This window comes from Mobula hypostoma, chromosome 21 (genome assembly GCF_963921235.1).
Source record: "Mobula hypostoma chromosome 21, sMobHyp1.1, whole genome shotgun sequence".
In the NCBI taxonomy this organism is placed as follows: domain Eukaryota; kingdom Metazoa; phylum Chordata; class Chondrichthyes; order Myliobatiformes; family Myliobatidae; genus Mobula; species Mobula hypostoma.
This window is the reverse complement of record NC_086117.1, coordinates 61,681,393-61,699,327: the sequence shown is the minus strand read 5'-3', so window position 1 is coordinate 61,699,327 and position 17,935 is coordinate 61,681,393. Positions and strand designations below refer to the sequence as shown.

The 17,935-nt window shown below is 42.0% G+C and overlaps 1 protein-coding gene across 2 annotated transcripts in view; it reads right to left on the bottom strand.

The window, feature by feature from the left end:
- Window positions 1-17,935, bottom strand: part of cltcl1 (clathrin, heavy chain-like 1) — a 138,219-nt gene that overhangs the window by 73,582 nt on the left and 46,702 nt on the right. For both annotated transcript variants that reach the window (XR_010021242.1, XM_063074136.1), the window contains exons 8-13: window positions 17,554-17,754; window positions 15,106-15,258; window positions 14,253-14,375; window positions 10,992-11,129; window positions 5,471-5,635; window positions 2,586-2,766 (exon numbers count right to left, since the gene is read on the bottom strand). Coding sequence is in view for 1 of the 2 variants with exons in the window: in XM_063074136.1 (XP_062930206.1) it covers window positions 2,586-2,766; window positions 5,471-5,635; window positions 10,992-11,129; window positions 14,253-14,375; window positions 15,106-15,258; window positions 17,554-17,754 (961 nt within the window). In the remaining variant the exon portion in view is untranslated. The remainder of the gene's footprint in view (window positions 1-2,585; window positions 2,767-5,470; window positions 5,636-10,991; window positions 11,130-14,252; window positions 14,376-15,105; window positions 15,259-17,553; window positions 17,755-17,935) is intronic.

The following is a 17,935-nucleotide window of genomic DNA, read 5'->3' as shown; positions in this document are numbered from 1 at the left end:
AGACCTCAACCCAATTGAAATGCTGTGGCAAGACCTGAAGAAGGCTGTGCATGCAAGGTATCCCAGAAATACTGATGAACTGAAAGTTTTGTATGGATGAATGATCTAAAATTCCTCCTCACTGTTCTGCAAGTCTGTTCAGCAGCTACAAGAAAAGTTTGGTGGAGGTTATTGCTGATAAAGGAAGTTCTACCAGTCATTAAATACAATGGTCCACATTCTTTTTCCAGCCTGGACTGTGAATGATTAAACAATGTGTTCAATAAAGGCATGAAAAGTACAATTGTTTGTGTGTTATTAATTTAGGCAGACTGTGTCTTTTTCTTGCAACTGAAGATCCATCTCGCATATGGGTGGAGAAAAGGCAGATGAAGTGTCGAGTGTTGCACTTTGGGAGATTAAATATAACAAGACAGTACACTGACAGTCCTGATGGGTAGAGGGATCTGGGGGTTCAAATCCATAGCTCTCTGAAAGCAGCTACACAAGTTGACAGAGTGGTAAAGACATCTGGCTTGTTTCCCTTTATTAGTTCAGCAAATGAGTTCAAGAGTCAGGAAGTTATGCTGTAGCTTTATAAAACCCTGGTTAGGCCACATCTGAAGCACTGCACTGACTTCTGGCTGCCCCGTTATTGGAAGGAGATCGATGCTGTGGAGAGGGTCCAGAAGAAATTCACCAGGAAGCTGCCTGGATTAGAAGTCATTATAGATAAGATTGAACAACTTGAGTTTTCTCCGGAGTGGCAAAGGCCGAGGGGATATATGCCAGGTTCTAAGATTACGAGAGACACAAGTAGATGAGACCGCCAGGGCAAATCTACATGATGACAAAGAACTTGCAAAATCTGAAAGCACTGAAGGATTGAATCTTGGTCATGCTTACATTTTAATTAAAACATTAACTTTTTAATGCATCAAATTATTGAAACTACTTTCTCAAACAGAACTGGCTATCAAGGTATTTTAAGATGCAAATGAAAACCAAGAATAAAAAAGCACAACTTGGAACAGACCAGACTTGCACAAAGAGCTGGCAGCGGAAAGATTCTCAGAATTGTTGACCACTAAAGAATGAACACAAGAGATTCTGCCAATGCTGGAAATCTGGAGCGACACACAAAGCACTGCACGAACTCTACAAGTACTTTGCTGTTTGCCTTGCTGAGTTCCCCCAGCACTGTGTGCGTGTTGACCACTAATGCTTTTGTTGAAAGACAGAAGATTCAGACTTACATGTAGCTTGAAAAATAAAACCTAATTCAACTTCAAGGCTAGCGTGTTTCTCACTTTGTATAAATGAATCAGAATCAGGTTTAATACCACCGGCACGTTGCGAAATTTGTTGTCTTTACGACAGCAGAGCAATGCAAAACATGATAATAGAGGGGGAAAAAAAAGCATAAGTATATATATTAAAAGTAGTGAGTTGGTGTTTATAGGTTCAATGTCCATTCAGAAATCGGATGGCAGAGGGGAAGTAGCTGCTCCTAAATCATTGAGTGTGTGCCATTAGGCTTCTGCATCTCCTTCCTGGTGGCTGCAATGGAGAAAAAGACATGACCTGGGTGATGGGGTCATTAATGATGGATGCAATCTTTTTGAAGCATCACTCCTTGAAGATGTCCTGGATGCTGGGGAAGCCAGCTGACAAAACTTACAACTCTCTGCAGCTTATTTCGATCTTGTGCCCCTCCATACCAGCCAGTTAGAATCCTCTCCACAGTACCCCTACAGAAAGTGTCTTTGGTGACATACTGCTACTTCCTCTACGTGCCTCCACTTCCTGAGGAGACTGAGGTCCTTTGAGTATGCAGGTCCCTCCTTCATATGTTCAACCAGTCCGTTGTCACCATTACAATCTTCTATGCGGTGGTGTGCTAGGACAATGGCATCAACACGGGTGATGCCAAAAGGCTCAGTAAACTGATTAGAAAGGCTGGCTCTGCTTTAGGAGTCAAACTGGACTCACTGGAGGCTGTGAAAGAATAAGGGACCCTCTGGGAAATCCTGGCAATTCTGGACAATGTTTCTCACACTTTGCATACCACTTTGGCTAACCAGAGAAGCACTTTTAGGAATAGACTAAGACAAATGCACTGCTCCAAAGAGTGCTAAATGAGGTCATTCTTGCCCTCGGTTATTAGGCTCTATAATGAGTCAACCTATATCTGGGGAAGAGACGACCCCTTCCTGTTAGACTGTTTGAGGTAACTTTTTTTTTATTCTTTCTTACTTCTCTTCTAATATTTGTATCTGCATTTGTAATGCTACTGTGATATTGTACTTTCCTTTAGGATCAATAAAGTATCTATCAGATCTCCTCAAACTCCTAACGAAATATAGCCGCTGTTGTGTCTTTGTAGCTGCATCGACATATTGGGCCCAGGAATGAATACTAGCCATCAGGAGTAAGTTTGGAAAGCTCCAGTCCACACAGTAGAAAGCCTTGCAAAATTATACAAAGAACAAAGACTGAAAAAACAAAATCAACAAGGAGGCAGTCATGAGCATTTTATAATAAGTGTTTCCTCACACATTACATAAACCATATTAAATCACTTCAGCTGTGTAACAGCCTCTTACCTTCATAACTTTTAAAGGATTCAAAGAGCTCTACCAGTGACTGTGTGCCAAGCTGCTCGTGGTACTTTGATGCGACTTGCACGCAGAGCTGTAGATTCTGGCGGATGTTTGCCGACAACATGGCACGCAAGCACTCAAGAGAATCTTCTACTGACAGTGCACCAAAGTAGTTCACAAGCCACTAGAAGCAAGAAGAAATACTTATCCACACGAGCGTCCTGATCAGCAGTATCACCATCTGGTGTGGGAACGGCAAGGAATCTGACTGAAAGGTGCTGTGAAAGATTGTGAGCTGAGGGGATCACCGGGGGTCTCCTCTCCAATCTAGGACAGACTAGAAGTACTGGTTTCATTGAGTCCTCAGTATTGTCAAAGACACATCCCATCCATCCCACAATCTCCTTAACCTCTTACCATCAGGCGATACCACAGTACAAGAACAAAGATGCTAGGAAGAGTAACAGCTCAACCACCACCCACCCCCCCACCCCAGCTGTGGGACTTCTGAACACCTTGCTACCACCTAGTACACATTTATAACACTGTTGTATATTTAACTATATGCCATACATATTTATTTTCTATTTATTTATGAAGTGTTGAACAGGCCCTTCTGGCCTTTTGAGCCACATCATCCAGCAGCCCCTGCTTTAACCCGAGCCTAATCATAGGACAATTTACAGTGATCAATTGAACTACCAACCAGCACGTCTTTAGACTGTGGGAGAAAACCAAAGGACCCGGAGGAAACCTACAAGGTCAAGGGGAGAACATACAAACTCCTTACACAGAGGGAATTGAACCCATGCCACCAGTACTCCAAAGTGTTGTCTCAACCACTATGGTGCCATGTATTTTATGTTAACTTGTACATCTAGAGAAATCTAATAATATAACTTGTGTTATTATTTTATGTACTGTGGTCCCAGAGGAATACTGTTTATTTTAGCTGTATACATGTGGGTGGGTGAAATGGCAATACAGTTGAACTTGAACTTAAGGATTCCTGTGAGGTTCACTACAAAAACAATATGGATATGACACTGAAAGGAGGCCATTCACACATCTGGAAAATTTAGCTTCTGGTTTCTCAGTACTCAAAAGTTATGGAATTTCTGTTCCACCATCTTCAGATGAAGAATCTTGGACCCTCTCTTTTACTTATTACGGTTACAGGGAGAAAGAAAGGGAATGGGATTGAGGGGTAAAATAAATCAGCCATGATGGAATGGTAGCGCAGATTCGATGAACCTAATGACCTAATTCTACTCCCATGTCTTGTGCTGAACCACTGGCAACTTGTCATTAAGAGTCCAACGGACTGAGCCATGGCCAAGACCATTTTCCTGGGAAATGGAACACAAATATTGAGCACAATTTCGGTAAGATGCGTTTAATCGCAGTGACCTCTCCAGGTCCAAATACTTGTCTCAAATGTTTTTCTCATCATTGCAAGACCCTATTGTACACTACTAATTCATTAGCAAGACCGACAGAGGAGCTGTGATTCATCAAGTGAATGCATGGAACAGGCCATCATACTGCGGCGTCGCCTGCTACGCTCACCCGGGGAGAAAGTGCAAACAGAACTGCAGCAAGTGCACTGGGATCAATTCTAGGTTAAAAGACTAACTTTTGCAGGTTGGCTCTCCCATTAATACTGCTCTCTGATGTTCACTCCCTGGGAAACAAACTATTACCTTCATCTGCAACTGACCCAGGGCAAGATGAGTAAATGCTGCATTCTTATTCTTACAGAAACATGGCTCAAGGATACCTTCCCATGCACCATCAATCAACAGAACATGCCACTGAGGGATTTGTATTTGTGCTAACATTATTTTGTGACTACATACTGTATTGAAAGTTTGGCTGAGTGCGTCATACCAACAACCTCTTACTCAATTTCAGTTGAAGAAACCAGAGTCAATGAGCCAGTACTCAGAGGATGAGAGATAGAGAGGGCTTGCAACTTTAAATTCCGAGGTGTTATTATTTCAGAGAACCCATCCTGGGCTCAGCACGCAAGTGCAATTACGAAGAAAGCATAGCAGAGCCTCTTCTTCCGCAGGAATTTGCGAAGATTTGGCACAACATCTAAAATTTTGACAAACTTCTATAGATATGTAGTGGAGAGTACATTGGCTGGCTACATCACAGCCTGGTATGGAAACGCCAATACCCTTGAATGGAAAATCCTACAAAATGTAGTGGATACAGTACAGTCCACCATGGGTAAAGCCCTCTCAACAATTGAGCACATCTACATGAATCTCTGTTGCAGCAAAGTATCATCCATCAGAGATCCCCACCACTCAGGTCAAGCTCTCTTTTCGCTACTGCCATGAGGTAGAAGGTACAAGAGCCTCAGGACTTGCACTACCAGATTCAAGAGCAGTTATTACCCCTCACTCATCAGGCTCTTGAACCAAAGGGCATAATTTCACTCAACTTCTCTTGCGAGCCCTGGGTGGAGATTCACTTGCCCCATCGTGGAAATGTTCCCTCAACCAGTAAACTCACTTTCAAGATCTCTGCATCTCATGCTCCCAATATTTATTGCTCATTTATATATTATTTTTTCTTTTTGTGTTTGTACAGTTTGTTGTATTCTGCACTCTGGTTGAAAGCCCTAGTTGGGCAATCTTTCATTGATTCAGTTATGGTTAGTAATCTACAGATTTATTGAGAATGTCCACAAAAAATGCATCTCAGGGTTGTATGTGATGACATGCATATACTTTGATAATAAAATTTACTTTAAAGTTTAGATCATGACTATTATGTGCTGTATGTGACTATATGCACCTTGGCCCTGGAGATATGATATTTCATTTAGTTATATATATGAGTATGGTTGAATTACAATAAACTTGAACACATACCTCAGGGTTTAGCAGATGAGTGTGGACAACGGCTCGTTTAATATCATATAGATCTGTATAATGCTCCAAGGCTCTCTGCAGCAAGCCCGCCTTCTCACACAGTTGGGCAATATGGGCCCGATCATAGTGGGTGAACATTTGATTTCCGAGAATTGCATCAGCAACCTGAGAAAACACAATCCTATTATTAAAATCACATTAAACACTTACATACAAATCTGATCACCTAAGCAGCAGACTGGATTAACAAGCTGCAGAGATAAAGTAAAATTCTTCAGCGACCATACGTTACAAATACAGAATGATATCTGGATTAGCTCTAGAGGAAGCTGTTGAATCAGCATAAAAATTACTGATGTAACACACACAAAATGCTGGAGGAACTCAGCAGGTCAGGCAGCATCTATGGAAATTAATAAACAGCTGACATTTTGGGCCGATACCCTTCAAGTCTGGAAAGGAAGTGGAAGACACCAGAATAGTGTCTAGGATGATAGCAAGAAGATGAGAAGTGAAGCCAGGTGGCAGGAAAGGTAAAGGACCTGATGGCAATGTATCATTGCCTCCTTATGGTTTAAAAAAAAATCCCTCCCACCTCCCCTCTTCTTCTGTTCCTCCATTCTGGCCTCTTACCTCTTCTCACCTGCGTATCACCTCCCCCTGGGTCCACTCCTCCTCCCCTTTCTCCTGTTGTCCACTCTCCTCTCACAAGACTCCTTCCTCTCCAGCCCTTTACCATTCCTACTCACCTGGCTTCAACTATCACCTTCTAGCTATCCTCCTCCTCCCTTCCACCTTTTTAATGTCTTCTTTCCCCTTCCTTTCCAGTCCTGAAAGAGGGTCTCAGATCAAAACGATAACTGTTTATTCCTTTCAAAACTTGCTGCCCAACCTGCTTAGTTCCTCCAGCATTGTGTGTGTGTGTTACTCTGGATATCCAGCATTTACAAAATCTCCTGTTTATAATGCAATGTCAACTGTGTATAATAAACATCGGCAGTTTATTCTGCCCCCCCCCTCCATAGATCCTGCCCAACCTGTTGAGTTCCTCCAGCATTGTGTGCTTTGCTCTGGATTTCCAGCATTACATATTTTCTCATTTCTGAAAATAAGTTAGTAAATTTAGCTTCCAATTACTGCCAACATGCAAACTAGTGAATAACAGTGGCAAATATGGTGATTAGACATCAGAGTTCTGGTACAGTTAAGCTTCAGCCCAAAGTTGGCTGCTTAAAGCTGTAAGACATTGGCAGAAATGAGCCTATTGAGTCAGCCCCACCACTCCATCTGACTTCCTGTCTGTTATGCCGCTGTCATTTACGGCAGCAGTGAAGGATCTCCATCTCTGGTGGTGTCAGTAGCTTCCTCTCAGTTTTCACTACCGCGAGTCATGCAAATCCCAGGTGGAAATTCAGGAATACTGTCACACTCAGATGTAGAGGGATTCTTCATTGCTGTTTCCATAACAATTTTGTTTGACCAATCAGTTCTTAGCCCTGAGCTGAACCCCCGAACCTGCAGGATCAGTTAGCCACTCTCAGTCTGGCCTCTACCCTTTGACCTGTTTGGCATAGGTGACCCTACCAAGAGCCTAAGCACAAGCCAACATAGCTCTCCCAGTCACTGAGATACACAAGCCTTGAAACCACAACAAGGTTGTGATCCTCTTGATAATGGCTGGTTTATTATCCATCTGAACCCCATTCTACTGCCTTTTCCCATAACTTTTGGCACCCTGACTAATCAGGAAACTATCAACCTTCAGAACAACACAATCAAAACCGAAGGAACTCAACAGGTCAGACAGCAACTTTTCGGGCTGAGACCCTTCTTCAGGAACACCCACTTTAAATACTTACAATCGCTTGGCCTCCACAGCCAGCTGTGGCAATGACTTCCACAGACTTGTTGATTCCACAGACTAAACCAGAAGTGATGATGATATATTGAATGCAACAATTAAATAAATTACTAAAAAAATGTAACTTGACAGTTCAGGTGAATGCCTGAAGCCCACGCATTACAGCCTCAGATGCCATTGTAGGAAAGAAAATTTCCTTTGCATTTTCTCTCTCTCATCTTAAATGTGTGCCCCCTAGTATGAGACACTTCAACCCTGGGTAAATGATTGCAGCTGTCTGTTGTATCCATGCTTCTTATAGTCTTACACATTTCTATCAGCACTGCACAGCAGCATAGTGATTAGCACCATGCTTTTTGGTACAGGTGATCCCGGTTCAATTCCCACTGCTGCCTATAAGGAATTTGTACATTGCACTCGTGATTGCATGGGGCTCCTCCAGGTGCTCGTTTCCTCCTAAAGACATAACAGTTAGTAGATTAATTGGTTACATGGGTGTAATTGAGCGATGCAGGCTCGTTGGGCCAGAAGGGCCAGTTACTGTGCTGCAATTCTAAATAAAAATTTAGAAAATAGATATTTGTGTAAGGCAAGCCCCTTAACAGTGTTGATGTGCAGAGGGTATATGGAGTCCAAGTTCATAGCTCGCTGAAAGTGGCTACACAGGTTGATAGGGTGGTTAAGGAGGTGCATGCAAGCAGGGCATATGCAAAAATGTTTGTGCATTCTTCTCCAGAAATGTGTGGGTTTCCTCTGGGTGCTCTGGTTTCCTCCCACGGTCTAGTTGGTAGGTTATTGGTCAATGTAAAGCGTTCCATGATTAGATCAGCATTAAATCAGGAGTTGCTGGGCAGCGTGGCTTGAAGGGTCAGTGCTGTATCTCAATAAAGTATTTTTTTTAAATAAATTAAATTAACTACTAAAAAATGTGACTTGACAGTTTAGGTGAATCCCAGAAGCCCACACATTACAGCCTCAGTAACAGAACAAGGTAAAATTGAAAGGTTGAGGTTTGCTCAAGAGGATTAAACTATCTCCTGATTCAACAAGTGATATTTGCTTAGTCTGCCTATCTGCAGATTTGCTGAACTCTATTCCAGTAATCGAAGTCCATTAAATCTGTACTATTGCGGGCAAAGTTCTATGCTTTTGTCACTATCCACATCGTATCACACCGTGGTTCAGTGTGAACATAAGGCATTCCCACACTTCAATAGGTACAAACTAATGCTTCGAATGCTTCTGACAACATCTGGCATGTTTACTGTTTGGAAGAAATCCAGGAGTAGTGCTGATAAAGTCTAACTCAGTCAGCTGGCAGTTACTGGTAGATTAGATTGTGCACGCCACTTGCATCTGGAAGCATTTTTCCCTTCATTGTCACTGTACCCAAATTCTAGAATTCCCACCACACTAATACCAAGGGACCTCCCAGAGGACCACAGTCATGTCACTGGGTTTGGAGGCTTGCATGTCTCAATGACCCAGAGAGCTATGCTGACTGGAGTCAGGGCTTTATAATTAAGCCAGACTAAAGATTGGGCCACTGCTCTTCCAGGTTTGGAGGTTCAGCTCAGGGATAACAACCCTGACAGGTAACACAAAACTGTTACGGAAACAGCAATGAAGAATCCTTTTACTTCTGAGCCTGACATTATTCCTGAGTCTCCACCCTGGACTTGCATGACTGACATTAACGAAAGCTGCGGAGTTACTGACATGATGAAGGAAGCCCTAAACACCAGAGACAGAGGACCTTCAATGCTGCCCTAAACACCAGAGACAGAGGACCCTCAATGCTGCCCTAAACACCAGAGACAGAGGACCCTCAATGCTGCCCTAAACACCAGAGACAGAGGACCCTCAATGCTGCCCTAAACACCAGAGACAGAGGACCCTCAATGCTGCCCTAAACACCAGAGACGGAGGACCCTCAATGCTGCCCTAAACACCAGAGACGGAGGACCCTCAATGCTGCCCTAAACACCAGAGACGGAGGACCCTCAATGCTGCCCTAAACACCAGAGACGGAGGACCTTCAATGCTGCCCTAAACACCAGAGACGGAGGACCCTCAATGCTGCCCTAAACACCAGAGACGGAGGACCTTCAATGCTGCCCTAAACACCAGAGACGGAGGACCCTCAATGCTGCCCTAAACACCAGAGACAGAGGACCCTCAATGCTGCCCTAAACACCAGAGACAGAGGACCTTCAATGCTGCCCTAAACACCAGTGGCATAATGGGTAATAGAAGAACACCAAGGGAAGACTACCATAAAGCAGAACAAAGCAACAGCTCATTACCACCGCAGGGACAGCTTGTGATAATTGAATCCACATTCTATAATTTACTGTCATATTTAAATACTATCACAACAATGTTGCAAGTTTTTACCTTTATCTTTAAGTGGAGGAAAAGCAGTAATTTATTTAGGAAATACAATAATTGCATAAAATTGCAGCAAAGAAACTTGGAATTAAACCAAGGCCAAGTCCAGAACCTTTGGAAATTAATGTCCCATCCATTTTAACCTCAAGTTATAAAAGCAACCTATTTTAATTTTTTTTCCAATGGCTAAGAAATAATCAACGATTAAACAGGTGTAAAACTGACTAACATTAGACAATATTAGACCATACCAAAGTACAGTACAGAAACAGGCCCTTTGGCCCATCAAGTCTGTGCTGAACCATTTAAACTGCCTACATCCATTCCCCTCCCATCCATGTACCTATCCAAACTTCTCTTAAGCAATGAAATTGGATTTGCATACACCGTTTGTGCTGGCAGCTTGTTATATACTCACCACTCCGAGTGAAGTTGCCCCTCATATTTCCCTTCAACTTTTCACCTTTCACCATAAACCCATGACCTCTAGTTATAGTCCCACCCAACCTCAGTGGAAAAAGCCTGCTTGCATTTACCTCATCTATACCCCTCAATTTTATATACTTCTATCAAATTTCCCCTCAATCTTTTAAATCCCAAGGAGTAAAGTCTTAACCTATTCAATCTGTCCTTATAACTCAGGTTCTTCAGTCCTGGTAACACCCTTGTAAATTTTCTCTGTACTCTTTTAACCTTATTTACATCTTTCCTGTAGGTAGGTGACCAAGACTATATACAATACTCTAAATTATGCCTCACCAACTTCTTTTTCAACTTCAACATAACATCCCATCTCCTGTACTCAATAAAGACCAATTCGCCAAAAGACTTTTTTTTAAAGAACTTAGCTACCTGTGCTGCCAATTTCATCGAATTATAGACCTGTATTCCAGATCCCTATGTTCTATCATAATCCTTACTGTGTAATACTTACCCTGGTTGGCCCTACCGAAGTGAAACACCTCACACTTGTCTGCATTAAATTCCATCTGCAGTTTTTCCAGCTGGCCCAGATTCCCACTGTAAGCTCTGATAGTCTTCCTTGCTGTCCACCACACCACCAATCTTGGTGTCATCTGCTTCGAGTCTACTCAACCATTCCATCATGGCTGATGTATTAACCCTCTCAACTCTATTTTCCTGCCTTCTCCCCTTAACCCTTGATGTTCTTACTACTCAACAAAATTATTACACTAATTATGCCACACGAATCAAACTAAAAATTTCATTAATAGCACAATGAAATCGATTAGCTGGTACATGTCCCACCTGTGGTGCATGAATCAGGTTCATTTCAAGTAGGCGAGTCTGCAAGTGACCTTCAGGTGGTCTATTGTTCTTCAGAGCATCCAAAAGGAATGAAGTACACTGTTGGATCAGGTTATTCTCCATAAAAACATCCACAATCTGCAAGGGACCAAACAATAACCTTCAGAGCTGAAAATATTCACTTATATAAATATTGTACTGTATACCTATTATACATTGTGGTCCAGATCCTGCTGCAAGCTCTGACAGTCTTCTTCACTGCACACTACACCCCTAATAGGGTACAAAGGGAACAGAATTAGGCCGTTCGGCCCATCGAGTCTACACCTGCTTACTAATGCAAGTATCTAATTAGCCAATCACATGACAGCAACTCAATCCATAAAAGCACACAAGGGGAAGAAATGTGATCCAAGTGACTTTCAGCATGAAATGATTGTTGGTGTCAGACAGGGTGGTTTGAGTATAACAGACACCACTGATCTCCTGGGATTTTCACACAGTCTCTAGGGCAGTGGTTCCCAACCACAGAGATTTCACAGACCTCTTGGTTATTAGTATGGCTCCCCGGCATAAAAAATGGGAACTGCTACTACAGAGTGTAGTGCATTAGAGTTCCAGAGTCCTAGGAGATCATATTTTCTGAGATACTCAAACCAACCTGTTTACAGAGAATGTTCCAAAAAAAAAATAACAACATCCAGTGAGTAGCAGATCTGTGGGCAAAAATGCCTTAGTAATGAGAGAGTTTAGAGGAGAATGCCTAAACTGGTTCAAACTGACAGGAGGTGACAGCAACTCAAATAGCCATGTGTTACAACAGTGGTGTGTAGAAGAGCATCTCTGAATGCACAATGTATCGAACCTTGAAGTGGATGCACTACAGCAGCAGAAGACCACAACCATACACTCAGTGGCCACCATTAGGTAAAGGAGATACCTAATAAAGTAGCCACTGAGTATATATACACCCAACACTCACAAACAAACCCAAACTAAACTACTCCTGATTGGATTTTGAGCCTGACAAGTGTTGATTATAACCAAGGCAAGCACTTAGGAACTAAAAGGTCCTCATTTTTCTCCCCAAATCAGCTGAAATTAATTACTTCAACTAATAACAGGTGCCTGCAAAATAAAAAATCAGTTTGGCTACATTAATACCCTCCATAAATTAAAAATCTGAATGACCATGAACATCTGGACTGACTTCAAGGATATCATTTGGCAGACACAGCAGATCCATATTAAGAAAGCCACTGGCCATATATAACTCAAGAAATTTCTTCACTCAGGATTTTGTTTAGAATTCCCTACCTTTGAATGTAGAGGACATTCAGCTCAAGTACAAAATACACTCAGTGGTCACTTAATGAGGTACACCTGCTTGTTAATGCAAATATCTAATCAACCAATCATGAGGTTGCTACTCAATGGATTAAAGCACAATCAAGATATTCTGAAGAGATCCATCAGAATGGGGAGGAAATGTGACTGAAGTGATTTTGACCATGAAATGATTGCTGGTGCCAGAAAGGGTGGTTTGAGTAACTTAGAAATTGACCATCTCCTGGGATTTTCACATACAACACTCTAGACTGTCAACTGAATGCCCTCTAAACTGAGTCTAGAGTGTACAGAGAATGGTGTGAAAAACAAAAAACAGTGAGCAGCAGTTCTGTGGGCGAAAGCGTCTTTTTAATGAGAGAGATCAGAGGAGAATGGCCATACTGGCTCAGACTGACAGGAAGGTAACAGTAACTCAATCAACCATGTGTCATAACAGCAGTGTGCAGAAGAGCGTCTCTAAATGCACAACACATCCAACCTGAAGTGGATGGGCTACAGCAGCAGGTTCTACTCCTGTGGCCACTTCATTAGGTGCACTCCTGTACCTACACAAGTGGCCAGTCTGTGTAAGATTGATAGTTTTATGGACACTAGATTTACAAGCATGGAGTGGATCAAATTTAAAAGCTCAGTAATTATACATTAGGTGCTGTTTCCTACTCCTACTTTAGTTCTTTCTAAAAGATATTAGACAAACTATTTTGCATCTATATGTGTGTTCAGAGTTTGTGGGTTTTTTTTAAAAGTCTAACACCTTGGGCTTAACCATTGCCTTCCTGATCTCTCTATAAAGGCAAGAAATACATTCCCTAGGACAATATAGAAGAGTATGGTAAACATGACCTCATTTAAGTTGCTCACTGTTTCTTAGGCATTTCACCTGTACACTAAATTCCTACAAGGCAAGTACCACAAGAGTGTAAAATATCTCTATTACAAACCTGACTTCACTATAATATGACTAGCAATTAACCTGATGAAAAGGCCACTGGAACACAAAGTGACAGATTTGCAAAGGGACCTTCCAAAGCTTTGCTCAAGCTTAGAGAAATATCCAAGATATCTAGAGAAATCACAAATTTAAATTTAAACCTTTAGCAATGAAGTGAAGAGGTTATGGGTACATTATTGTGACTGTGAATGTAGTCACCGGAGAGACACTGAAGCTGGTGGATAAAGAAGTCTTCATTCGGCCAAACAAGCAAGAAGCATATGGGAGAAATGCTTGGAAGAGGAGACCTGTCTGACCCATTGTTACATAACATTTTTACATGCCAGAGATGCTAGGTAACAGCAGGACAATTCTATAGTTACAATGTATCTACAATGCTTCTTTCAAATTACAATAATTTTCAAACAGCTAGATCTTTACACCAATACTCCAGACACCCAAAATGAATGACAATCTTCACTTACACAGGGTTGTATTCATGCATATGCAGACATCACAGATCAAATGGAGTATTTCTTTGTTTGCAATCAACCCATCTGCAGCTCCAAGAACACCATTGCTCTGGGCTGCATTTTAAACTTAATCTACAAACCACGTTTGGGTCTGAAGACTGGTTGCTGTTGAAATTAATATTTGCTATATACCATAACTCCAGAATATGTCCAACACGGGCATATTTTAGCTGTAAATTCAAAAAAGGTACATTGTCCCTGATGTATTCCTCTCTCAACTCCCATCTACCAGTTATTCTGGAACTCAGTAGCATGCTTCAATACAAATATAAAATAAACAGCAAGATCAATTTCCCTTCCCTCCTATGTAGCATTCCATTTTTCTATCATCCATGTACTGATTGAAGAGTCTCTTAGATGTCTTCTCAATATGACTCCTTAATAAATATCCTCAGGAGGCACACTAACAGATAATGTTTTGATATGAGGACGAAATCGTAGACTTACCTGATTGATATTAGCCAAAGGTTCTTCATCCTGGACAAGCATCTGTGCAAACTGAAGTCCCTGGTCTGGGCTCACCCGCATTACATTTCTCAGCAGGAAGACCCAGTCTGGAGTGTAACCAACCTGTTAATAAATTGGTACAAGGCAATAGGACTCGTGCAAATCTGTTTCATGACCAAGTAATTCTTACTATTTGGAAACTGCTTTCCCACCCACAAGAGGAGATCAAAAATTTAGGGTTAATTTTTTTCTTGTGGTCATCTGTCGTGTACTGGTATAATCCATGAAATTTACAAAAATAGATCATAAATATTGTCAAAGTTACAAGCACAGAAACAGACCCTTTGGTCCAGCTCTTTGATGCCAACGAAAGTTGTCTACCCAAGCTAGTCCCATATCCCTCTTAACCAGGGGTACCCAGACCCCTCAGTTATTGGTAGGAAAAAAAAGGTTGGGAACCCCTGATCTAAACCAAAAGGAACCAAGAGAGAAAAAAAAAGTTCTATACATAAGACGTAGACGCTGGAAATCCGAATTCGCACTCAAAATGCTGGAGAAACAGAGCAGGTCAGGTATGATCTAGGGAGAGGAATAAAGAGTCAATATTTTGGGCTGAGTCCCTTCACCAGGAAGGGCCCTAGCCCAAAACATTGATTGTTCCTCTCCCTAGATGTTACCTGACCTACTGTATTCCTCCAACATTGTCTGTGTATGCGTTATTCTAAAGTTCTATACAAAATCCTTGTAGTTCTTAAACAGAAGCTGATGCCAAAACATTTGTGGGAAGTTTTATTATGCTCAAAACTCAAACTGACAAAATTTCTAAAGCAAAGGAAAATTCTAGAAAAGTTACCTTTTTTGCATAAAGTACAATTTTCTGAAATTGTCCAGTCTCCGCAAAACATTGGATGACTTTATTTGGCACACTGGCTCGCAGATAGACGCTTAAAGCAAGTGTGGGATCTGCTGTCTTCACCAAGTCCCCAAGCTCCTCTGAACACTCAAGCTAAAGAGTTAAAATGCAACAAGAATGTTCAACATTTTAGCAGCAGCATTTCTTTTAACATGTGAAGCACTGGACATGGAACAGTAAAGTAAGGAACAGGCCCTTTGACCCAGAATGTTGTGCCGAACCAAATACATTAGTATTTAAATTAGTATACAACTAAACTAATCTCTTCTGCCAGTGTCCATATCCTTCTACTTTTCTCACATCCATGTGCCTATCTAAACGTTCCTTTAAAGTCCCTAATGCATCTGCCTCTATCACTACCCCAGGCAGCACATTCAAGGCACCCACCACTCTTAAAAAACAACTTGCCCCTCATATCTCCTTTGAAATTATCTGCTCTCACCTTTAATGCATGCCCTTTGCTACTAGCCTTTTCACCTTGGGAAAAAGACATTGTCTGTCCACTCTACCTATCCCTCTCATAATCTTATAAACCTCTATCAGATCTCCTGCCAGCCTCTGCCACTCCAGAGAAAACACCCAAGTTTATCCAACTTCTCATGACAGCACATGCCCTATAATCCAGGCAGCATCCTGCTAAACCTCCAAAGCCTTGACATCCTTCCTATAGTAAGGTGACCAGAATTGTACACATTACTCCAGGGTTTTATCAAGTTGCAACATAACTTCCTGACTTTTGAACTCAATGCCTCAACTAATAAAGACAAGCATACCACATGCCTTCTTAACCACCTTATCAACCTCTGTAGCCATTTGCAGGGAGCATTTGGCCCGCAAGAACCCTCTGCACATCAAGAGTCTGAGACCACAAGACACAGGGACAGAATTGGCCCATTGAATTTGCTCCACCATTTCATCATGGCTGATATATTTTCCCTCAGTCCCAATCTCCTGCCTTCTCCCTGTATCCCTTCATGCCCTGATTAACCAAGAATCTATCAACATTTGCCTGAAATATATCCCATGACTTGGCCTTCATAGCTGCCTGTGGCAGTGAATTCCAGATTCACCAATCTCCGGCTAAGGAGATTCCTCCTCACCTCCGTTCTAAAAGGATGCCCTTTTATTTTGAGGCTGTGTCCCCTGGTCTTAAGATTTTCCCACCATTGGAAAAATCCTCTCCACATCCACTCTAACGATGCCTTTCAACATTTGATAGGTTTCAATGAGGACCCCATCGTTCTCCTGAATTCAGGTAAGTACAGGCCCAGAGCCATCAAACACTCCTCATATGACAAACCTTTGAATCCTGGAATCATTTCCATGAACATCCTTTGAGCCCTCTCCAATGTCAGCACATCCTTTTTTGCTTTACACAAGTAATTAGCACGGTAACAGGCCCTTCTGGCCCAGTGAGCTGCACCAATATAAATAATTAATCTACTAACCCGTACATCTATGGTATGTTGGAGGAAACTGCAGCTGCCACAGGAAACCCATGTGGTTATGGAGGGGACATACAAACTCCTTACAGACAGCAGAACTGAATTCCAGGGTGTTGGCACTGTGACAGCATTACACTAGAGAGAGAGAATGTCGACTCAGACCATGAGAGGACTGCCTCGGGCATTTTCATGCCTTACAAGGCGCAGATTGCAAGGCTGTGAGGGGGCGCCACTCCTCACACAGACACTGGAGCAATGTGTGGTTAAGTGCCTTGCTCAAGGACACAAACACGCTGCCACAGTTGACGCTCAAACTAGCGACCTTCAGATCACTAGACGAGCGCCTTAACCACTTGGCCATGTGCATTACATTAGCTGCTATTAAAGTCACAATGACACTGATAACACTGCACAACAAATGTTTTTGAAAGTGTTTTTTGTAAGCTTCAGGTTTTATATGAAGAGGAGGCAAAGATATCTTTGATGGGTCCACAAATGGATTATATGCCACACTTTTCTGCCCTGGGACCAACTGCTTATGGTGTGGTCAATCGTTTCTAACGTAATAAGGTTGTTTAGCATGCAAATGAAACAAGGATACTTGGTATGTCTGAGCCGAATTACTAGTAGCAGCCTTTCTAAAACTTGTTCTGCCATGCTGCATCCTCCCAAGCATGCCCACACAAGGTAGAAGACCTTCCAGCTTACATTGTGGGCAACATTTTAATTGACTCAAATCATGAATTGAAATAACAAATATAGGCATTTTCAAAATAAAAGGTGCGTGATAGGGAAATTTCATGGTGATTAACAGCCCAAAATCTGGAAAATACAGCCAAAAGTATTCAGAAAGCAAAATCTCTGTTGTTTAGTGAAATATACCGCGATAGACTGAAAATCAGAATGCCCTGCCTTAGCTCAAGGCCCAGATTAGACCGATTACCTTGTCTTCCTTTAGCCACTTCTCAAGCAGTTGCTTGCGCCCTTGCTGCAAGACAGGTCGGCAAAGCTCCAGTGATTCGTATTTGTTTAACTGTCCCTGATCAAGAAGGATTCCAAAATACTGGAGGAGAGGGGAAGCTTGTCCTGGCTGGGCTGGGACAGTCTGGAACTTCCGAATAGTGTCTGGAGTCCGCAGGATACCCTAATGGAATACAAGTTGCTACTGTAGTATAGCAGCAGGCATTGTTATCATTTTTTAAAAACATAGTTAATGTCAGTTTATTACAAGCCATTTTAAAGTAGAACTACTAAACAATTATTCACAAATAACTCAGCTGTCACACTTGTGCGATAGAATAACAGATTTTGAGGAGCAGAATTGT